Consider the following 22,935-nt stretch of genomic DNA (forward strand, 5'->3'; position numbering starts at 1 on the left):
CAGGGCAGGGTGCGTACGCAGCGAGGCCGACTCCTTTGCGACCCCGCTCCGCTCATCCCTGCTATTTTATTCTTCTTCTTTTCGCTCTGGATTTATTAAATGGACGTCGCAGCTCGCGGCGGCCCCCCCGCCCCGCTGCCGCGCAGCTGCCTCGCTGCTGGCCGGGCGCCAGCCCCTGGCAGATGGCGCGGGGCTATTAGCCGCGCTTCACTCGATTCCCCGTCCCCGCTCCCGCTATTTAATCAAATTATAGGAAAAAGTCAATTTGCTGCATTCTCGTTCCTTGCGGCCGCCTCCATTCCCCCGCTCTCCCCGGCCGCACGCGCTGCCCACGCGCGGCTCCGTGCGCCCGCTTCGCCCCGACGCCGTCCGGCGACGGCGCGCCAGGGCGAACTGCCGTGAATTTTCTTTTTTTGAGCGAGGGACGAAGGGCAGCTGCCGGCGTCTGTCAGGTTTTTCCCTTCCCCCCTCTCTTTATTTTATTTTTATTTCTTTTTTTTTTCATTTTCTCCTTGATTTTCCACGTTCCCCGGTCTCAATCTGTAGCACCGATGCCCACAAGTTGCTTCTGGCTCCGGCAAGAGCCCGGGGCTGCCCTGGGGGCTCGGAGACCCCCGGCTTCGAGGGAAGCTCCTCTGAGACGCAGCGACCTGGGCTGCCAGGGGAAAATCCAGCAATATATTGAAGCGCGACGGCTGGTGCTTTGTTTTTAACAAAAAGACCCCTACTTACTGTCACCCCCCACAAAAAAAGAAGAAATTCTTCTGGGCAGTTACAGAAAGAGAAGAATTTTTTCTTGCTGGGTGAGGACGAGGGGTCAGAGGGAGCTGGCTGGGTGTGGGGAAAGAGAAACTGGGGGCAGGTTTCCTTGCCAAAGAGAGCTGGGTCTTCCAGGCAGGGCTGGGGGAGCGCGCCCGGCCACCCCCCGCTTTCGTCTGTGTTTAAAAAAAAAAATGATTAGCAGTTTCAGAATGAATCAGTGGGGATGAAAATAAGCTGTAACTGCAGTTCTCACGTAATTCAGAGTGGCATTTCGGTTTCTTTGCATGTTGAATTTCTGCTTTAAAAAAAGAAAAGGATGTTTTAGCGCTGGCACAGGGTGATTTTCGGTAAGGGCTCTCTAGGATGGGTCGGGTTAATTCAGAAGAGAAAAAAAGCCTTTTTATTTCTTAATGTGCTGTTAAATAACATAGCTGGACGGTGCTGCGGAAATCTGGCCAAAAGCTGCCCGAGAGCCGTCCCCTCCCGTGTGACATCCCTTCCGAGCTTCCCCCGTGCCTCAGTTTCCCCTCGAGCGGGACGGGCTGATCTCCGTGAAGGGTTTTATCTCCGGAGCGGTGCTGCCATCACGGTGCCGCAGCCCGGCTTACGGCGGGGTGGGCGCAGGGCTGAGCCGCTCCCGAAGCCTCGCCGATCCCCAGCGCCCGGCCCGCGCCCTTGGGTGTGCGGGGTTGGCACCCAGAAACGATGGCTTTTGTGGTTACCCATAAAAAGTTATAACTGCAGAAAAAGGAACTAGAGCAGAGAGCTGAAACTTCTGCTGGCACCGGCGGGTGCTGCCGGAGGGGGCTGTGGGGATCCGCGCCGCTCGGGGAAGGCAGCCGGGATGGGTCTGCGCGATGGCCCCGGCCCCTGCGCCGCTCCCCGGCAGAACCGCGCTGTTCGGTGCCGCTGCCGCGGCTTCGGTCCCCCCCTGCCCCACCTTGGCCGCGGGACCCGCTCTGTCGCTCGCTGCGGTGGAGAAGAGCAAAGCTGCGCGGGGTGGGGTGAGGCCCCATCTGCAGCGCTGTGTCCAGTTCTGGGCTCCCCAGTTCAAGAGAGATGAGGAGCTACTGGAGAGAGTCCAGCGGAGGGCTACGAGGATGAGGAGGGGACTGGAGCATCTCTCCTGCGAGGAGAGGCTGAGGGAGCTGGGCTTGTTCAGCCTGGAGAAGAGAAGGCTGAGAGGGGACCTGAGAAATGCCCATAAATATCTGCGGGGGGGGGTCAGGAGGACAGGGCCAGACTCTGTTCAGTGGTGCCCAGCGACAGGACAAGGGGCAACGGGCACAAACTGGAGCAGAGGAAGCTCCAGCTGAACCCGAGGAAGAACTTCTTCCCTCTGAGGGTGCCGGAGCCCTGGCCCAGGCTGCCCAGGGAGGCTGTGGAGTCTCCTTCTCTGGAGATATTCCAGACCCGCCTGGACAAGGTCCTGTGCAGCTGCTCTGGGTGACCCTGCTTCGGCAGGAGGGTTGGACTAGATGACCCACAGAGGTCCCTTCCAACCCCTACTATTCTGTGATTCTGTGATGTGGGGCCGGGGATGGGCCAAGCGCTTCTCTTCAACCCCCCGTCCTGCCCCCAGGTGTATCCATCCAACTCAGGTGACGACTACAGCAGGGATCCAGCTGGATACACTCCCTCGAAACCTCCCAGCACTGTGTATCCCGGAGCCTTCTATATGGCAGGTGAGTGATGGGCAACGCCGGCGAGCCGTGAGCCGGCTGGAGCGGGGGCTGCCTGGCCCGTACGGGCGATGGGAGGAGCGGCACAGCTCGTGAGATGGAGGGAGCTCGGGGCGGGAGCCGCCAAGCAGCCCCGAAACGGCTCCGATTTGCTCGGCGGGTGATGCTCGGCGTAGGCAGGACGCCCTGGGGACAGCCGCAGCCCCTCATCGCAGGCTGTGGGACGCGCGCCGGTGTCTCTGCCCCGCTGAGCTCCGGTTTCCCTTCCAGATGGGCTCCATAACTCGCCGGACCTGTGGAGTTCGCCGGGTGCCATGAGCCAGTCGAGTTACGGTGCCATGCTGGGCAGCTCCTCCTCCCCGCTCCCGCAGTCCGGCGGCTTCAACAGTTTACATCAGCACGAACGCATGGTAACGTGTCCCCGCGGGTGGGCTGGGGGTCACCCCGTCCCGCAGCTGTCGGCGTGGGGCCCAGACGCCGACGCCCGGCAGCCTTTTGAGGGCACCTCTCACCCCTCTCTGCCAGAACTACCAGCTTCATTCAGGAGAGGTGAACGGCGGACTCCCCTCCGTCTCTGGCTTCTCCTCCGCCTCCACGCCGTACGGCGTCTCCAGTCACACGCCCCCGATCAGCGGCACGGACAGCATGATGGGTACGTGCGGCCCTGGGGTGCGGTGGTCCCCAGCACGACCCCCCTCAATCCACTGCCGTGCAGAGGCTTAACTGGAACATCGGAGTCCGGTGCAAACCTCGGGTGCCCGAGGCTGTGATAGCCGTGCCCGACGTACCCGGGCACTGCTTATCCTTGGGGTGTCACCCACGCACGAAGTGACCGCGTGAGGCAGAGACGCGGCGAGGTGGTCGCTGCTGGGTACCTGGGCGGGCTGTAGCGGGGGGTCGGGGTGCTGGCTCGGGGGTTTGCACCTCGCTGGTGGAGCTAGGAGCAGACCGGGAGCCGTGGCGTTGTCTCTTGGAGGTGCCGTGGCTTAAAGGAGCTGCGGGAAGGGACTGGGAAGGGAGTGCAGCTGCGTGGAGGGGAGGCGGGGGGGTGGGTGAAGCCGTGTTAGTGCTGCGCCTGGACGCTGCCTTAAACCCCCGAGTGCTGTAACCCCCAGCCCTGCCGAACCTGCTCCATAACCTGTTACTGAACTGAACTCGTGTTCCCCAGGGAACCAGGATCCTGACCCTGATTTGTAGAAAAACTGATTTTCTAAAACAAATTTTTCTAAAACAAATTTTTTCTACATTTTTCTAAAACAAAATTTTCCTAAAACGATTTTTTTCCACATTTTTCTAAAACAAAATTTTTCTAAAACAAATTTTTTCTACATTTTTCTAAAAATTTTTCTGAAACAATGTTTTTCTACATTTTTCTAAAACAAATTAAAGTTTAGAGGAGAGGAAGCAAGTCTGGGATTGTAGGGGCTGAAGATGCCCCGTGGAAATGGTCCACGCTGCAGCAGAGACATCTGGTTGCTGTCGATGGCCCGAAGCCGTCGTCGCAGCGTCTTACGTTCCTCCAGCCCCACGAAAGCTGCCGGGGCCTGCGTGCCCTCCTCCGGGCCACTCCACTTAATTTTGGAGCAAGGCGGTGGGAGGGAGGAATTTCAGTCTCCGAGCGGGTGACCCCGGAGAAGGTCTCGTACGGGTGCCGGGTCCTGTGGGGTGTCTGCGCCCCGGCAGTGACGTCTGTGTCCTCTCTCGGCAGGTAACAGAGGAACCACAGCTGGGAGCTCGGGAGATGCGCTCGGGAAGGCACTAGCTTCAGTAAGAGTTTCTGCTGATCCTTGACGAGGTCCCTGTCCGGTCACAGCGTGGGACCTCCTCTCTGTCATGGGGACCCTCTAGGCAGCAGGGAAGATGGACACCTGGAGAAGTTTGGGTGAATGCACCCCAAAAGCACAGCAGCCTCCGAGGGAGGGCTTTCCCCGCGCTGTGTGCTGCCATGCTGAGTCCTGGCGCTGCAGAAAAGCACCTTTGCGCAGATGGGGAAACTGAGGCACTGGACGTTATGGTGGCCCCACAGCCCCACGTCCGTGAGCCAGCTCAGCGACCTGTACTGGTCTGGCCTGACGACCCCATGCAGCCCTCATAGCAGGACTTGCAGGTCCCAGCAGTCCTGGCCCTGCGTGTGCTGGTTCAAACTGGAGGGCACTGGTCCCGGTGGGCTGTCCAAGCTCGAGGTTGCCTCTGTCGCATTCGGAGCAGGGACCTTTGCTTCTGCATGGTGGCAGAGGGGTGCTCAGCGCTGCACCCCGTGATTATTTCTTGGGGCTCTCGCTTCCCTCCGAGGTGGGGCCTGAACAACGAGGCTGGAGCTGCGGGGCTGGTGGCAGTGGGGACAGAGAGGGACCCCCGCCTTAACGGGGGAGCTGTGGGGGGACCAGCGGGCTGGGCCGTGGCACTGACCGGGAGCTGGTGGGCTGTGGGGAGGGGGGTGCCATCGGGTGGGCCCCTCGGGTGGTCCTCGCTGCACCGGGGCTCGGCGGCGCTGCTGGGGAGGGGGAGAGCGGTCGCAGGGGTGGGCGCTGCTGACCGTGCCTTTGCTGCTTTCGCTCCAGATTTATTCCCCCGATCACTCTAGCAATAACTTCTCGTCAAACCCCTCTACACCGGTCGGCTCCCCGCAGGGGCTTGCAGGTAGGTGAAGAAAGTTGCTCTTTGTGGGGGGGGGGTGCCAGGTTTGCTTTCAGGAGGCCCAAGGCAGCGTACTGCCCAGAGCAGCCCCAAACCCTCCTTAAAGAAGCTTTTGGCAATCTCGCCAAATCCCATTTATTTTTAAAAGCAGGAGGGCAAAGAGGAAGGGCAAGCAAACATTTTAAATGTCCCCTGTGAAGCTGCATCTCCGTCTGCTTTAGCTGGCTGTAGCTTCTCGCCGTTTGGAGCTGAGCAGGACGTGGGTGCGGTGAAGAGAGGGCTGAGAGGGGACCTTAGAAATGCCTCTAAATATCTGCAGGGTGGGGGTCAGGAGGACGGGCCCAGACTCTGTTCAGTGGTGCCCAGCGACAGGACAAGGGGCAACAGGCACAAACTGGAGCAGAGGAAGCTCCAGCTGAACCCAAGGAAGAACTTCTTCCCTCTGAGGGTGCCGGAGCCCTGGCCCAGGCTGCCCAGGGAGGCTGTGGAGTCTCCTTCTCTGGAGATATTCCAGCCCCGCCTGGACACGGTGCTGTGCCCCCTGCTCTGGGTGACCCTGCTTGGGCAGGGGGTTGGGCTGGGGGACCCACAGAGGGCCCTGTCGACCCCTGCCATGCTGGGATTCGGTGAGCACCGCGTGCATGAGGGTGGTGGCGCTGCCTGTGCCTGGCTTCGTCCCTGCGTCGGGGTTTTACGAAGCAGGCGGCTCTGCCAGAGGCGTGAGCCTGGCTCCCGTGGGAGCACCGCCACGTGCTGGAGTCAAAGTGTCTTTGCCATCCCCTGGGACCCGCTCCTGCCCTTCAGACGGGCCCTGTCCTGAGCGTCCCGTCTTGGAGAGGCTGGGAGAGTTCGTCCTTGGTTGTGTCTCCCGTGGGAGGAGCGCAGGGGGAACTGGGAAGCAGCCAACTAGTTAAAAAAAATTTTCAGCGCCTGATGAAAGCCCCCTCTGCTCTCATCCGGCGGGAGAGGTTGCGTTTCTGCGCAGCAGAGCTGGCACGGAGCTCCTCGGTGCCGGGGGTGCGGAGCGGTGGGCACCCACCAGCCTGCCGCTCCCCCGGGGTCGGGGCCAGTGCAGGGACAGAGACATGAAAACCGCTCGAGGGCTGAAGGCTCGAGCTCAGATTCCTGCTGGGGCAGAGCAGAGGCGAGCCTGGGGTGCCATGTGGTGCCGTGGTGGCCGGTGCCGTGCCAAGCAGTGCCGTGGTGGCCCGTGCGGTGCTATGGGATGCCATGGTAGCCTGTGCAGTGCCATGCGGTGCTGTGGTGGCCCGTGCAGCCAGTGGTGGCCGGTGCGGTGCTGTGCATGGTGTGGTGGCCCCTGTGGTGCCGTGGTGGCCCGTGCAGTGCCATGCAGTGCCGTGGTGGCCTATGCGGTGCCATGCATGGCATGGTAACCCTTGCGGTGCTTTGTGGTGCCATGGAGGCCAGTGTGGTGCCGTGCATGGCGTGGTGGCCTGTGCTGTGCGGTGGCGTGGTGGCTGGTGTGGTGCCGTGGTGACTCATGCAGTGCCATGGTGGCCGATGCGGTGCCACACATGGCATGGTGGCCGGTGCAGTGCCACGGTGGCCAGTGCGGTGCCGTAGTGGCCCATGCAGTGCCGTGGTGGCCAGTGCGGTGCCGCGTGTGCCATGGTGGCCCATGCAGTGCCGTGGTGGCCAGTGCGGTGCCGCGTGTGCCATGGTGGCCCATGCAGTGCCGTGGCGGCCGGTGCGGTGCCACGCGTGCCATGGTGGCCGGTGCGCAGCGTGGTGGCCCAGCTTCCAGCCCCATCTAGCGGCAGCCGTGCCCGGTCCCACGCTCTCCCCGTTTCTCCGCAGGCACATCGCAGTGGTCGCGAGCGAGCGGACAGGGTGCCTTATCTCCCAGCTACGAAGGGAGCCTCCACACTTTAGTAAGTGTTGCCGAAAGCTCTGCCTCTTCCTTTCCTCCTCCATCCCGTCCGCGCCTGGCCGTAAGGGGCTGCTGGGTGAAGTCCTCTCCGCAGACGTCTGGGGTCTGGGGGAAGAGGGGTGGTGAACGGGTGGACGTTGGGTTGGAAGCAGCTGAGCAGAGCTGGGCGCTGCCTCCCGGCGCCCCGAGCCTGGCTGGCAGAGGCGCAGCCTTGCACCCTCGCCCTCTTCAGGGCCCGTTCCCATGGCTGCGGGTCAGGCCCGGCCGAGCAGATTGCCAGCTGGTTTCTGCCTCCCTGTCCCGCGCGGATCTGCTCGTGTGACCCCTCGTGCCTTCCAGGGACGGCATGGACGGGTCGGGGGGTTGTTTCTCCCGGTACCTGCCGTGCGGTAGCCGCGTGCATGATGGCCGTCATCCATTCTTTAGTGCAGAAGCCGCAGCGGGCCGCTGGCTTTACGGCGTTAATGCAGACCTATTTCTCTGTCCTCTTCTTCAAGCAAAACAAAATGGAAGACAGGTTGGACGAAGCCATCCACGTGCTGAGGAATCACGCCGTGGGCCAGACGGCCGCCATGCCAAGCAACCACGGGGACATGCACGGGCTCCTGGGCTCGGCGCCGGCCCACAGTGCCGCCGTGGGCAGCTTGGGCCAGGCCTTCCCCGCCTCAGTGATGTCCCTGGGGAACAGGCACCCGAGCCTGGTGAGTGCGGGAGCGTCGCGGCAGCTGGTGGGGATGCACCCACATCACGGGGTCCCCGGGCATCCAGAGGGACGTTGCCTTTGGGCTGAGGACAGCTCAGCGTGGTCCAGCTGGGGTCGGCCGTTGGCAGCTCTGAAGGGGCGACGTGCGCAGAAGCGCAGTGGCTTGCTGTGATTGCGCAGGGGGGGTTGAATCCGCGCTCGGCACGGTGGTGGCTCTCAGGCACAAGCCCTGCATGCACTTCGCTCGTGTTCCTTCTCGGGGCAGGCAGAGGTGGTGAAAGCGCTTCCTCTTTCCCTGCAACATGGATGGAAATCCCTCAGAACAGCTTCAGGCTGTCCCCGGGGGATGCAGGGAGAAGCAGGAGAGGGATGCGGTGCAAACGACCCAGACGTGTTTCGCTTCCGAGCTCGTCAGACTCTGCCACGAGGCGACGGACCATACGTGTGTGCTCCGCTGCCCGCTGCTGCCAGCTGCAGAAGCGAGAGCGTTTGCAGCAGGGCGGGCTCTGTCCTGCTGGTCCCTGGCTGATGTAGTGCGGCCTTGGGGGGTGCGGGCTCAGAAAGGCTGCTGGACCCCTGCCCTTCACATCCAGGCCATGCGGAGTGAAGTTCATCGTAGAATGATAGGTTGGAAAAGACCTCTAAGATCATCAAGTCTAAGATCATCCAAGTTCATGCTGCTGGGATGTCCCCTGCTCTGGTGGCACTGGGGAGGTGACAGAAACGGTGCTTGATGGAGTCAGGGCACGTGCCACCCAGGCCGGGTGTCACAGAATCACAGAATAGTAGGGGTTGGAAGGGACCTCTGTGGATCATCTAGCCCAGCCCTCCTGCCGAAGCAGGGTCACCTACAGCAGGCTGCCCAGGACCTTGTCCAGGCGGGTGTCCTCTCTGGTGTGCCAGCCCTGCATCGCGGCAGAGGGCACCGACGGGAGCTTTCTGCTCGGCCCAGCTGGTGTGCGGGGTACGGAGCTGCTTGCTGGGGTCCCCACAGCACAGTTCCCGGGGCTGGGGCCGGAGGAGGTCGGCTCTTCCCTCCTGGGAGGTGGGGGTGTGCGAGGGGGCCCTCCGCTCTGCGGAGCCCCGCGGCTGTGCGAGGGGGGACGGTGCCCGTGCCCACTGGCCGTGACATTTCCCCCCTCTCAAGGCTTGCTCTGCTCGTTCTGCTGTAGGTGGGAGGAGGTCACCCCGAAGACGGGTTGTCCAGCAACCCCGGCATGCTCCACAACCACGTCGCACTGCCGTCACAGCCCAGCTCGCTCCCCGACCTCAGCAGGCAGCAAGACACGTACAGCGGTAAGGCAGCTCCGCGCGCTCGAGGCTGGCGTGCCGCGGGGGCCATTCGGGTCGCCCGTGAGGTCCAGCCCCGTGCAGCAGCAGCAGCCAGGGGGGAGATGGGTGCTCTTGCAAGGCCGGTGCTTCCTTGCGGCTTCCGCAGGGCGGTTTCTACCTTGAGCCTTTCCCCGAGGTCTGAGCGACGTGTTCTGTCCCTGCTGCTGGCGGTGGGTGCGTGGAGCCCCGGGACCCCGGCTGTGCGCTGGGGGGGTGGGCTCTGACTCTGGAGGGCCTGGGAGGTGGGGGGAGAAGGATGGGGAGCGGTGGCAGGGCAGAGCACCCCTCCAGCTCCTCGTGCTGCCGACCGGCGATGTGGGATGAGTCCGGGATGCCGTACGCCGGCAATGCAGCCCAGCAGGAGCAGGGCTTGGGGACCCCCCAGCCCCCTGTGCCGGTCGGGCCCCTCCAACCTCCGTCTGTGGCTCTGCTTCCTCAGCAGGCTTGTCAGGGGGGCTGGGGCGAAGCAGCGTCTCCTCGGGAACCAGCGAAATAAAGAGGGAAGAGAAGGAGGACGAAGAGAACACGTCGGTGGCGGATAACTCAGAAGAGGAGAAGAAGGAGCTGAAACCCTCCCGGAACAGAACAAGGTGCTCTTTGAACAGGTCTCTCCCTTCCCTTACTCCCATAGCAGGCTGGGGGCGTGTGGGCTGGGGTACGGCCGTGGTGACGCACCCGGCGCTGGGCTCGACCCGGTGAGGCTGGGGAGCGTCCTGCGGCACAGACCCGCCAGCCCCTGCCCACCGCCGGAGCCTTGTCCGTCCTCGCACAGGCGGCACAGCCCGGGCTCCCGCCGCTTCCCACAGCCGGCCGCTGCGAGCCGTGCCGGGCAAGCGTCCCTGCCCTCCTCTGCTGCCGGCTCCCATCCCCGTGGCCGCAGGGCTTCCTCCTGCTCGTAAAGCAGAGGGCTCACGCCTTGGCCACACGAGCTGCACCCACCGGCGTGGTCGCTCAGGGCGTTGCTTGGTGGCCGTGCGTGGAAGGGACCGAGCACGCAGCTCCCCTCGGCCAGGGGCAGGGAGGGTTCGGCCTCCTCCCTGCTTCGGGTCGTCTCCGCTGTCTGCCTCGGGCTCCTGAATCCTCTGTCACATCCAGCCAGGTATGTGGCAGCGGATCAGGTAGAGTCCTTCCAGCGCGCTGGCTTGTCCGCCACCTCGCCGTCGGCTCAGAGACCTCGGCAGGGTGATGCTGCCCGAAGGGGCAGCGCTGGCTGTGCTCCTGCCAGGCTGCAGCCACCTCCTGGCCCGGGGACAGAGGGCTGCGTCCTCCCAAACCGCCAGCCTGGGACACCAGTGTTGGCCCCGACCTTCTCCGGGCCACCCTGCAGCCTCCCGGCAACAAGCTCAGGCCTTAATCGCTTTGTTGTGGTTTCTTTCTTTCTTGTTTAAAAACAAAACAAACAAAAAAAAAAGAGGCAGAAGAAGAGCCTTAATTGCTTCTCTCCAAAGTCGCTGCGTGTCCCCGTGTCTGAGCGCGGGGCACCGGGCCGGCACTTCCCGGCGGGGGCACGCGCAGGGCTTGGCATCTCGGTGCCTCGACATGTGTTTCTTTTCTGTGAGTTGACCAGTGCTGAGAGTGCACGCGAGGAATGTCCCTGTCTCGTTCTTATTTTAAACCATTAGTCAAGATGAGGATGAGGAGGACGATCTTCTTCCCCCAGAGCAAAAAGCCGAGAGAGAGAGAGAAAGGAGGGTCGCCAATAATGCCCGTGAGCGCCTGCGGGTCCGTGACATCAACGAGGCCTTTAAAGAGCTCGGACGCATGTGCCAACTCCACCTAAACAGCGAAAAACCGCAGACCAAACTGCTAATCCTACACCAGGCCGTATCAGTCATACTGAACCTGGAGCAACAAGTTAGAGGTCAGTGAGGGTCCCGGAGTGGTGATATTTTACGTATCTGATCGGCACGGGGCTGTCTGTCTGTCTGTCTCCTGTGACATGTGCTGTGGTGCCTCGCACTCTCACTCTCCCCTGTGGTCTTGGGTTCCCAAGGCTGTTAATGTCCTTTTTTGGTTTTTTCCCTTTTTTTTTTTTCCCCTCTTTTTTGCATCCCTGCTGTTCTCTCTTTTGTTCTCCGCTGCGTGTGCTGCATGGCGGTCCCCGACGGGGCACCTGCGCTGTCCTCGCTTTCCCGCAGCCAGGTGTTTTGCTCAACTGCTTGGCCAGCAAAATGAAAAAAGAAACCCCCAACCCAGCAAATCTCCCCGAGGGGGCCCAGACCCAACGTCTTTCCGAGGGCTGCTCCGAGCGCGGAGCCCGTCTCTGGCCGCAGCAGCAGTGAGCGATGCCCCGGCACCCGGCAACCCCCTGGGGATGGCTGGAGCCGTGCGAGGGGCAGCGGGACGCGGATGCCAAGCCCGGGGTTGGGCAGCCCTCGCTGCCTGGTCTCCGACGCAAGCTGGGAGCCCTGCGCAGGCTCTCCGCTCGCCGGGGCACGCTCGCTCCCTTCCCACGCACGGCTGCGCCCGTCTCGGCCACCCATGCCTGCCCCGGGTGCCGCGTCCCGGTGGGAGGGGAGGCGGTGGGCTTGGCTTCCCGCTCCGGAGGGCTTTGCTGCTTCGTTCCCGCATCCCGCAGTGCATGCTCCCGCTCCCCGGCCCCGTGCGCAGGGTGCCGCGGCAGGTTAACCCCCTTTCTCTCTGCAGAGGCTGTTGTAACACGCATCGGTGGTTTGTGCCTGGCTGTGCTCCTCTCTGCTGGCCTCTGCTGTTGCATTGATGTTGGAGTCCTTTGTGCCTCTCTTCAGTTTGTAATTTTTTGCCTTTCATAACATGTATATTTTTTCCTGTCTCTTTTTTAATTTCCCCTTCCTTTTTATTTTTTTACTTCGAGTTTTTATTTTTTGGTTCTGTTCTTTCCGATCTCCTACAGACAGTCCCCAGCCGTGACCTCTCGGTGGTCCCACTCTCTACCTTGTACTTGCTGCTTGCGGATGGAGGCAGGAGCCGAGGGGCGGCGGGGGGCAGGGGCTAGGCAGAGTTGGCACCGTGTTCACTTTGGTCTCCCACGCTTGTCCCTTTTTAAACCGTTCTTGGACGCAGCCGGGGCCGCGTGCCGAGCCCCGCGTGCTGCTGTCGGCGGGCGTTGGCGCAGGCAGCCAGGGTGTCCCTTCTCCGGCGGGTCTGGCCCTGGGCTGCTTTGCAGGAGAAGCCGACCTGCACGTCGGGGGCTGCCGTGGGAGCGGGGCCATCGGGTCCCCGCGTGCCCAGCCGGGGCTGCCAGGATCCTCCCGCTGCCGTTGGCAGCTACCAGGGCCAGAAAGGGCAGGAGAAGGTTGGGGGGCGTCGCGGGGGGCCGGGCGGGCAGGTCAGTGCCCCTTGGAGCGGTCGCATGTCCTTGTCACCCGGAGGACCCCGCGTGGCCATGCAAACCGGCGGCGGGGAGACGGCTCCATCGTGGCTGGCTGTGGCGTGCAGGGCGCTGCCGGAGCTGTATCCGTGGCTGCCGGCGTGGTCGGAGGAACGAGCTGGGTTCCTGCCGCAGGAGGGTTTGGGTGCTGGGGTGGCTGGTGGCTCCACTCGCCCTGGCCGCGCCGAGCGTGCTGGGGAGAGGGTGGCAGTGCTGGCTGCGGCACCGAGACAGTGAGGAGGGGACACGGGCAGGGACAAGGCAGCGAGGAGAGGATGCAGGCAGGGATGGCAGGCACCCTTCTGTCCCACACAGGCAAACGCTTGCCCAGGGAGCCCTTGCTTCCCCTCTGCGCGGTCGGGCACCGTCTGGGGGCTCTCCAGACCCCCCAGCGCACCCAGGAAGGCTCTGACTCTGCGGCCCCTCTTCAGTGAGGGCTTATCCCCGTGTGGCTCCCCTGGAGCCAAAGACCACAGTCTGTCCCCGTGCCAGGTCTCACCCAAGGACCCTCCTCAGATAGGTGTCTGTCATGCAAGGTTTTTTGCTCTGGGGGAGAAGGTCGTCTGCACAGTAAATTGGGGGTTTGGAGGGGACGGGCTGCGGGCGAGGCCACGGTTTAAGATGCTACCAGCACGACTCTGCCTTCCCCCTTTTCCCTGCCTGTTTTGGGCACCCCTAGGGTGCTGCCAGCAGTGGAGCCTTTCCCAAAGCTCCTGACTGCGCCTGGGGAAAAAAAAAATCGCCCCCTTCCAGAGTGATTTTGGCTGTGTTGAAGGACCTGGATTCAGTGCCTGCATCCGAGACTGACCCTCGGCAGCAGCCGGGGAGCTTGGCTCCTGCCCCCGTGCTGCCCGCACCCGTAAGAGGGTCCCGGGCCAGGCTGCCTCGCGCTGCTGCGGCACGGCTGCCCGAAACGCCTGCGCCGGGGGATTTTGCTGCAGATGGGAGTTTTGAAGGAAATCTTACAAAGAGGGATTTGCTTTCTGCCAAAAAGTCTCTCTCTGGGGGGATGAACCTGATGGTTTTGGCTGAGACACCCCCCACCCCCCCGAACTTTTAGTTTTCAGCCAAAAACAAACAGGAAGGCAAAATTTTGCGGAGGGGAGAAGGTGTCGGTGTCGATTCTGCATCCGCTGCGTGCCCTCGCCCCCGGCAGCACCCTCCGGCCCCGTGCTGGCAGCACCTTCCCGGGGCTCGCAGCCCGGGCCGCTCCAGGAATTGGCTTTGCAAAGTGCGGCGGTTTGAGCCCTCTCCAGCGGACACCAGAAGCACTCCCAGCACGGCAACGTATAGCTTCCGCTCGGTGCCACCCCCTGACTAACCCCTGTGGTGCTGTGAACCCAGCAGTACAGACGAGGCCTTGTCACTGGAGGACAAAGATCTGAGGGACCGGGAGAGGAGAATGGCCAATAACGCCAGGGAGAGGGTGCGTGTGCGGGACATTAACGAGGCCTTTAAAGAACTGGGACGCATGTGTCAGATGCACTTAAAAACGGACAAAGCACAGACCAAACTGATCATCCTACAGCAAGCGGTGCAGGTCATTCTGGGCCTGGAGCAGCAAGTACGAGGTATGGTAACGGCTGGCAGGTGCCTTTCGGGGCCTTTCTCTCCCCGCCACGTCTCTGCGCGCGCGTGCCTCTCCGGTGTGACTCCCGCTGTCGGTGCAGCCCTCCGCGGCGGGCTGAGCTTCCCAAAGCCCCGGCACGGGGTGGGTTCGAGGCCGCTCTGTCCGTCTCCCCTCGTGCTTCATGGGAATTTGGCACCTGGATCCCATTAAGCAGCTTTGGAGAACTCGGTCCTCAACTCCGAGAGCTGGCCGGGGCGCTTGGGGTTTTCTGTAAGCGAGCTCGCGGTTAAATTGGCGCGGTGTTTCGGCCGGGCGTGGGGTTTTGCTCCAGCAGAGGTCCGGCCAAGTCACTGCGGCCGCTGCAAGGAGCGGCAGGCAAAGAGCAGCTCGCGCGGAGGTGGCTTCCTCGCATGTGTCTGTCCTGGGCCTCTCTCCTCGCTCTCCCTTTCGGACGCCGCCGCTGTGCAATGCTGTTGCGCGCACTGAGCTTGCTTCCCTCCCTCCCTTGCTGTTTTTGGCGTAGAGCGCAATCTGAACCCTAAAGCAGCCTGCTTGAAGCGTCGGGAAGAGGAGAAAGTGTCCGGAGTGGTAGGAGATCCCCAGATGACCCTTACAGCTTCACATCCTGGTCTAGGAGATGGTCACAACCCTGTCGGACACATGTAAAGGTACCGTCCCCTGCCCTGTGATCCCAGCACCGTGCTGCGGGGCCAACCCGCCGCCGGCACGCGCTGCTCTGCTTTGGCAGCGCAGCCCCGCTCGCTCGGCACCAGCCAACGTCCTGCGTAATTTCCCTTAAGTAAACGACTTGCACGTGCGCGTCGTTTGCTCGTCCGTGGACACCCGAAGCCTCTGCCCCGGGGAGAGGCGCAGCTCCGTAGCCGGGACGGAGGGTTTCGGTGCCGTCACCACCCTGAGCGAGCTCAGCTCTGCTCTGCGCCTCCCAGCCCTGCCCCAGTTGGCCACTGGAAACCAGCAGCTCCTTTACCTGGTGGCCCTGCGGGAGGGAATGGGCAGGTCCCAGAAATGCCACGAAAGACACGAAGATGGGATTCCCCCAGCGAGACGGTGGCAGGCGCAGGCTCTGCTGGGCTGTCCCTGTTTTTGAGGGAAACGCTGTGCTTGGCCGGGAGCAGCTGAGCCCGTCTGGCCCGAGCAGTGCGCGGGTGTCGGGGGGGGATGGAGCAGGTCCCAGCGTGGTCCCCATCAGCGATGCTCCCCTGTGCGGGGCTGCCCCAGTCCAGAGCGGGTGGAGGGGCTGAGGTCCCCTGGTGTCCCCGCGCCCCTGGGTGCCTGGGGCTGCCCTGGGAAAGAACTGAAAAAGGCAAAGCCGCCGGTGTCTCCGAGCTCGTGTCTCAGCTCTGCTGCAGGCGCGGCGAGCCCTCGGGGCTGGCTTCTCCTGTGGAGCGGAGGCTGCGGCAGGGGGGCTTGTGGCCCCCCCCACAGGGAGCAGTTTTTTATTCTCGTTTGGGTTTCTCTCACTTCAGGCTTTTGGGGTTTTTTATTTGTAGATCTTTTTGTTCCTCTGGATACAGAGATCTGTAGGAAGAAAACCCTCGGTGCGACCTGCAACCTTCTCGAACCATAGACTTTAGTACTGCTAATACTGACAGATGTGGACGGATCCTGGCATGACGTAAGGGGTGGAAAAAACACTTTGTCAAAAACAAAACAAAAACAAAAAAATTGCCTTAAGTATAAAGTGCGGAACAGTCAATACATATCACTCAGTTAGGAGGGGGTGGCGTGTTCTCTTGGCTTGTTCACAAGCAGCCAGCAGCAAAATTGTGCCTAAGCTTGATATTTCTTTTTTAAAAAAAAAGAACATTAGTTATGAGATTTTTTATGTAGAACAAATAGCAATGCCTTTTGGTTTTTTTAGCTTCTTTTGCATATGTTTTGTAAGCAACGAAAAGAATTTTTTTTTGTATAAAAAAATGTCTTGTACCCCACGCTTTTCTGCTGCTGTTTCTATAGTTAATGTTGCATCTTTAGGATCAACCAGAATATTAAAATTGTATTAAGAGAGACTGGATATAAAGAGAGGAATTCTCAAATTCGGCTCTGAAAGCCACTAAAAGCGAATGTAGCCACAGCGAGGGGATGTTCTTCCTTGCCTGGCTTGTACCTCCCGTTATAAAAAAAACAAACTCGCTCACGTGCTGAGTTCACCATCTCTTTGCTTTGGCCACTTCTGATTTGGGAAAAGAAACTTCGACAGCAAAGCGAGTTGCAGCAGCATCCCTCAGCGGTGCTCCCGCTCCTCCCGGGAGGTGACCGGGGTCCATCAAGGGTCTCTGCAAGATTCGGAGCGTCGCGGAGGCCGCAGTCCCGCCTGGGACAGGAGGTGCCCCACGGCCGTCCCCGAGTGTCGCGATGGGCAGGACGAGCTGCCGGGAGAGAGCAGGCCTTTGGGGCGGACAAGAACCGAGGGACTGGCACGCTCGCAGCAGCACGGATGCGAGAGGAAGGCCCGGGGTGGAGGAACGCGCCTGCTGCCCACGCGTCTGAGCGAACGGCCGCCGTCAGGGGCACTTCCAGGGGCAGCGCTGAACAAGGACGAACTGAACAGAGCCGGAGGCCTGCGAAGAGGCAGAGTTGGATGGAGCAAAGGCAGCGGTGGGACACGGTGCTCCTTGGCCTCGCAGCAGATGGACCCACGGACGCTGGCGGCAGGCAGCAGAGCCCGGGGTGGCAGGAAGGGGAGCAGCTACCCGGCACGTGCGCTCACTCCAGCCCTCAGCAAGCCACGACTGGCAGCGGGATCCCCGTCTCCAGCTTCTCTCCATACTGGAGCCACCACCATGGGATGTGCAAAACGCTGCAGGCGTGGGGAGAGGGGTGGTTTCACACCCCGCCTTCACCTGCTGTCGTATTTCCAAAGCATCCTCGGAGGCAGACTCAGCTCGGCATGCGGCCCGGCTTGCCGTGGGGACACAGAGTGGCCACTGTCACCTGCACGTGGGCTCCTCTCTCTGTGCTGGAAAGGAGGGGAGCAGCGAGCACCCATCCTGCGCGAGAAGTTCCAGCAGCCAAGCTGGGCCAATGATCCCTTCACTCCGAGGGCTTCCAAGTGTCGCTCCCTGTCGCTCCGGTGTGCTCGGCGGGAGGAAGACCCCCGGCAGCCCCACCGCGTGGCAGGGGGCCCCAGAGGTGCGGGAGCAAACGAAGAGGAGCTTGGTGGTGCTGAGCTGTGGCAGCCGTTCTGGGGTTGGCAACGGAAAAGCGTCCACCGGGCGTTCATTCTTGTTTCTTCCCTCTCCTTCCCATTCTGGAACATTCTGTGCCCAGTTCTTCCCAGCTCTGCAGGCAGGCGGGCTCAGCTCCCTGGGGGATGTTAATTCCCATCTCAGCAGGGTTTGTAATGCCCTCGGCCTGGGGCCGGCTGCTGCCCAGATGTGCCTGGCAGAGCCCAGTCAGCCAGGGCAGTTCACGGGGGGGAAGTGGGGACAGCGAGCACGGTCGGACCCCCGGCAGCAGGGTCTGTCTCTGCCCTCTGCTCCTCTGGGCTGCGCTCCGGGGGAAGCTGTATTGCTTTGGCACAGGGAAAGGGAAGGAGTGGCGAACAGGATTAGGTCCTGTGGCCCTTCCTAGCAACCCTAGGCTTTGGCATAACCTTCTGGTGCTCCTCTGTGCTTGTAGCGATGCTTTGTGCTCCAGCAAAGCCCGCTGGAGATGCTCGGGACGTTGCTGGTCTCCCACCTACACGCAGGTACCGTGGGCTCAGGCCCTGTAGCGTCTCGGAGAGCCCTTACGAGTGCCGGAGCAGCGTGGGGCTGTCTGCCTGCTGCCCCTGGCACCGGCACTGCCCCAGGACTCTGCACCATCCAACCATGGCTCTGAGGCTTTCAGGTGCTCCTGGCTTTCCCTGCCCGTAGCCTGCTGCTCCCACCATTGCTTCTGTGTGGCGAGACCCGAGACCACAGCAGCCTCCAGCTGTGTCCCCGGGAAGGGCCAGTGGCTGTGGTCCCCGCGGCCCAGGAACACGCGTTCTGCTCGCCGATGTCAACAGACATGTTTCAGCCTAATTAGCTCGTCAGGTTACAACACTCTTCCCTCCCTTGGGTTCTTCTGCCTGCTTAAGCACTGGGCAGCGTGAGATGGATGAGGTTTTCCTCCGTGTGTGACAGCCTTGCCGCCGCGGAGCAGCTCCCTTGCAGCAACAGCCTTGTCTTCCTGAAGCATCCTGCTGGGTTGGGATGTGCTTCAGATGCTGGGGCAAGCTCAGTTTGGGGACGGTAAAGCACGCAGGGAGGGGGCAGTGCCCCTCCGTAGCCCGTCAGCTGGGTCCAGAGGCTCAGACAAGCCCGGTTCGTGCGCTGGGGTAGGAACTGGGGACTCATGGGCTGCTTTCTGCAGCCTGTAAGAGGCTGCTTCGTCCCGTGAGCGTGTCTGTCGCAGCGGCAGGACGGTGCTGGGGCTGGCAGGGCGCTCGCCGCTCGGGAGGTTCTGCTGGCTCGGTGCCACTGCCCCGGGACCGGGGAGGGCTGGAGCAATGTCCCAGCGCTGGCAAGCTTGAAACCGTACATAAAAATTAAAAAGTGCTTCCCCAACACTTGGATTTCGCAACAGGAATTTGAGGACGCAGTCACGTACAACTGGTTTTAAAGAGATTGTAGTCAAGAAAAATCCGGAAACTCAACAAAATTGGAAATTTGAGAAGATTTATGATTTGTTCAAATTTTTGCTGAACTCCTTCATCCCCTCCGAGTCGTGGCTGACGCTCTGCAGGCAGGGGGGCTCCTGATGAGACGGAGCCTTTCCCGTCATCCCCGAGCCAGCAGGCATTGCAACAGAGGTGGGGCTTTCCGGCTGCGTTTAGGTGGTTGAGATGCTCTTTTCCTGACAGCAAAACCAGCTAACTTCCTTGGCAAGGCTTGGAGGAAGGTCCTTGAGCATCGTCCTGTGGCACTGAAGCTCTCGTCTTTAGGGGTCATGGTCAGAGCGCGCCAGGCTCTGCGCCCTCCCCAGCCCTCGGCTCTCCTGGCGTTCAGCTGTGCCATCTTACAGGGCGCTTTTCTCCCCAAACTTGCTTCTCTGCGCGTCCCGCGCGCCGGTGGCCCTGCAGAGAGAGGTGTCACGGATGGGTGACGTACTGCAGGGTGCCGTTCCGTTTGCCGCTCCCTCTCTCAGCCTTGCGTGCGTGGGTTCTCCTGGGCTGCGTGCCCCTCATCGTGGGGGGCCGCAGAGCCCCCGCCAAGCTTCCTTCATCAGCCAGGGGATCGGGAGAGGCCACCTTCCCCTGCGTGCATTTTCTGGTCTCCCGTTTCTCGGGCCGCGGTAGCTGAGCTGCATCGTGGTCAGACAGCAGAAGGGGGGTCCCCGGCACGGCTGCCGTGGGACGCTTCTTGTGTGGCGGGGCCAGCCCAGGGTGCAGCCTTTGGGTCCCTGGCCCCAGGGACCTGCTCCGTGCTCCTCCTCACGCAGCCCCCTGCCTCCCTGCGTGTCCTGCCTGAGCGCTGCGTGTCCTGCCTGAGCGCTGGGGAGCGTCCGGAATCCGGGTTAACAGTAAAAGTGGCAGATTTTTGTGCTTTCTCCCTGTTCACCTGCTTTCGCCCCAGAGCAAAACAGCTGCAGCCTCCCAAAGACGGCACCTTTAGGGTCTCGTCCCATCGACAGGAGGTGGTGGCACTCTGCCTGCTCCTGCTCACAACCCCGCCGCCGCTGCCAGTGCACCCCGGGGAGCAAAATTCCAGCTCACCCCTGGTTTGGCAGTCGCTCCCCTGCCTGTGACCCACCAGTCAGAGCTGCTCACAGCCAAGCAACTGCCTGGCTTCAGTTCAGCTCCAGCTCTTTGCCAACGTGTCCTTGGGCTCTCTGCTCCCCTGCTTGTACAGCTTGCACTGGTATCTAGGACAGGGCCTGGGCCATCTGGATCCCGGTCTGTGCCCCTCCGCTCTGCACCGAGCCCCGGCCCGGGAGCAGGGGGTGCAGCAGTGCCTGGGCGGGCGGTTTGCAGGAATCGGGGCAGTCGAGTTAGCTGGGCACCCCGAGATCCTGGGCTGGGATCGCCTGCCCCACACGGTGGGGTCAGCTTGCTGCCCCCTCCCCATCCGCCATCGCTCCAGGACCAGGGGTCTGGCTGCTTGGCCGCTGGGGTTTTTGCCCTCTCCAGCGGAGCAGTGCAGAAGTGTGATGTGAAACCTCCCCAGCCGTGACACCGGTGAACGGTGAACCCCAGCCCGCGTCTCGGTGGTGAGCCGGTTTCCTAGAGCTGCTGCGCTCACTGCCCGGTCGCGACTGAACAGGAAGGACAGAACCAGGCTGGGATTTCCCCAGGAGTCTGCGATTTCAGGTTCAGTGCAGAAGGCGCTCTCAAAGGTCTCTTGCGTCTCACGCGTGTGCCCCGTGAAGCCTTTGGGCCCTGGGCCCTTACTGGGCGATTCAGCGCATCCTCCCCCTCGGCAGGCGGGGGGGGAGGGGAGGTCCTTGAGAAACAGGAGGCTTTTGAACCCCCAATCCCCCACATCCCTGAGCTTTGCTCCCGTGGGGGGGCTGCCGACTTCAGTGCCAGCAGAGCCCAGGTCGTCTTGCAGGCCCTGCTGTGTGCTATGCTGGTGGCTCTGGGCCAGCTCCAGTTCCAGCGAGCCCCTGGCCTGGGGTTTTAGAAAAGAGCTGAGCATGGGGAGGGGAAGCAAAGCTAGTGCTGGAGCTGGGCCAGGACAGGCCATCAGCCCCCGAGGTGCAGTGTTGGCTACCCTGGAGCAAGCCGTGGCCACTGGATTCCCCCATTCCTGCTTGACACCAGCAACAGCAAGACCTGTTTTCCGTACTGCAAGCTTGCACGAGGTCTTTGCCCTGTTAAATCCTATGCAACCCCCTCTCCTCTACCCCGGGGCTCTCCAGATCCCAGCCCAGCCCGTTCTCGCTGCTCTTGTCCGTGGCTGCTGAGTTCCCGCTCCCTGCTGCTCTCAGGGCCCAGCTTCATTTCTAGCAGCTCCAAAAGCATTTGGAGACCCGCACTGTGGAGCTCTGGGGGGATGGATGAGGGGTGAGACCGCAGGAACACTCCTTCCGATTTACACTGCAGGAGCTGAGCACTGAGTTGGAGGGGGCAAGGCCTGGTCCTCGGGCTCCTCCACGCACCCTTCACCCTCCCGTGCCTTCTGCTCGATGCTGGTCGGCTCGCTGCCAGCGTCCTTCACCTCACACCATCTCCCCCAGTAACCCCGAATGGGGAAGCTGTGTCCCGCCTCGCCGCTGCCCGGCTCTGCGGGCTGCTCCGCTAATGCCTGAGCCTCAGGCTCGGCTTGGCTGGTCTTCCTTCAACCGCTTCAAGCCTGGAGGTGTTTTCCTTCCTCCTGCGCTCCCAGGTCTCCAGCCAGCACCTCTGAGCCCCTTCCCTTCATGCGCAGCCACCGTGGGTTTCTTCGCCACGGGGCAGAACCGTGCCACCGGCTGCGCTTCCGCGGGGCAGAGCGGGAGGCTTTGGGAGGTGGATGCTGCGGGTCAGTCCCGCGGCACGGCTGCCTGGCCCTGCCCCGCATCCCATGGGGCTGGCGGGGGGGGTCCCGGTGCTCTGGGCAGAGCTTTGCTGATCTTCGGGGCCGATGAAGGGCGGCAGCCGCGGTGCCTTTGCCTGTGGGACTGGAGGTGGTCGCTGGTCAGGAGGGCGGTGCAGGCTGCAGGCCTCCTTTCTGCCAAAACTTCTGTGTCCACCTTGCATCCCTGCCTCGGGGGGCAAGAGGCAGCACTGCCGTGGGTCTCCACGCTAGTTCTGTTCCTCTGCTTTCGTACGCCTCTCGCTCCTCAGGGCTTGCAGTACCCACCCTGCTCCGGCCAAGCGCTCGCCGCGCTGGGAGCAGAGGGAATACAACTCGTGCCCTGTTACACCTTGGCGCGGTGCAGCTGCGGGCACCGGTACGGGAGAGCAGAGGGGTTTGTCCTTCAAAATGGGGCGTCCTGGGTCCCGAGGCCTTTTGCCGAAGAGCATCCCTGGGGAGCCACGGAGCTCCCCGCGGCAGCGAGCTGGGGACACCACCTGTCCCCTGTGCCGGTGCCACGTCTTCCCAAATCACTTGAAAGCCACCAGCTTCTGAGCAAACCTTGTAACGGGGGGCCTCTTGGGGGGGGAAGGAGCCGTGGGAAGCCACGCAGTGGTTAATTTGCCGGGAGATGAGAAAGAGGCACCCGGTGAAGCGGGGCAGGGGTGACCCCAACCACGCGACCCATTTTCTGCGGAGGGTTCCACCTCGTTGGGGAAACGAAGCGTTACTGGGTTGCTCTTTCTATATATTTTTGTAGGACTGGGGGGGGGGGGGGGGGGGGCAGATGGGAGATGCCTGCGGAAGTTGTTTATTTTTTGACCCCGTAGAAAGTTTTGGGTTGGTTTTGGTTTTTGGCCTTCAAAAAAAAATGGTCCTTGCTTTTGATGTTTATGCTGCCTACCTGTAAATCCAGATGTACTTAAGTGGCTGAAATCCTTGTTCTTAAATCAGATACACATTATAGTTTTGAACTATATATATAGTAAATATATATATATATATGCCTAACCCAGCAAAAAAAAAAAAATAAAAAAAATAAAGTATTTGGGGGTGGGGAAATGCGTTGTTCTTTGAAAGGAATCACAATTGGGGGATAAAATTGTGTTTCTGAGTGCCTCAAGATATGAATTGTTTTCATTTTTTTAAATAATTTTATACAAGTGTCAAAACAGCTGGCTGGATTATTTGGAATTTTTAAATAATCCTAACTTTTTTAAAGTAGATTTTGAGAACTGTCCTGTATATAACAGTAATGTAGCAATAAATGTGACATTTTATAACAATATTACTTCTTTTCCCCATATCTGTCTTTCAGAAGTTGTATACCTACGAATGAAAAGTTGTAATAAAGGTTTTACCTTGTACAAAAAAGAAAAAAACGGGAGGAAAAGACAAGAGCAGACAGGTTCTCAGACCCCGCCGGCTCAGTCTGTTCCGGTGCTCTGGGTGCGGGTCCTTCCCACCCGAATCAGCACGGCGCTGCCGCCTGACCTCGTGCGCTGCGGCCGCTCCCGAGCCCCTC

General features: G+C 61.4%; 1 protein-coding gene across 15 annotated transcripts in view; it reads left to right on the forward strand.

Moving 5' to 3' along the window:
• Positions 1–22,172, forward strand: part of TCF3 (transcription factor 3) — an 89,892-nt gene extending 67,720 nt beyond the window's left edge. For 4 of the 15 annotated variants that reach the window (XM_075444499.1, XM_075444502.1, XM_075444501.1 and 1 more), the window contains exons 9-20: positions 2,345–2,447; positions 2,715–2,854; positions 2,970–3,096; positions 4,153–4,211; positions 5,006–5,084; positions 6,900–6,973; positions 7,470–7,673; positions 8,848–8,971; positions 9,447–9,597; positions 10,630–10,868; positions 14,450–14,594; positions 15,438–22,172. In XM_075444499.1, coding sequence (XP_075300614.1) covers positions 2,345–2,447; positions 2,715–2,854; positions 2,970–3,096; positions 4,153–4,211; positions 5,006–5,084; positions 6,900–6,973; positions 7,470–7,673; positions 8,848–8,971; positions 9,447–9,597; positions 10,630–10,868; positions 14,450–14,592 — 1,443 coding nt within the window. In that variant the 3' untranslated portion in view covers positions 14,593–14,594; positions 15,438–22,172. Of the gene's footprint in view, positions 1–2,344; positions 2,448–2,714; positions 2,855–2,969; positions 3,097–4,152; positions 4,212–5,005; positions 5,085–6,899; positions 6,974–7,469; positions 7,674–8,847; positions 8,972–9,446; positions 9,613–10,629; positions 10,869–13,700; positions 13,928–14,449; positions 14,595–15,437 lie in introns of those variants that run through there. The other 11 variants (XM_075444503.1, XM_075444511.1, XM_075444504.1 and 8 more) reach the window with 7 other exon arrangements.
• The last annotated feature ends 763 nt before the right edge of the window (positions 22,173–22,935 follow it).

This window comes from Opisthocomus hoazin, chromosome 27, assembly GCF_030867145.1.
Source record: "Opisthocomus hoazin isolate bOpiHoa1 chromosome 27, bOpiHoa1.hap1, whole genome shotgun sequence".
Taxonomy (NCBI): Eukaryota; Metazoa; Chordata; class Aves; order Opisthocomiformes; family Opisthocomidae; genus Opisthocomus; species Opisthocomus hoazin.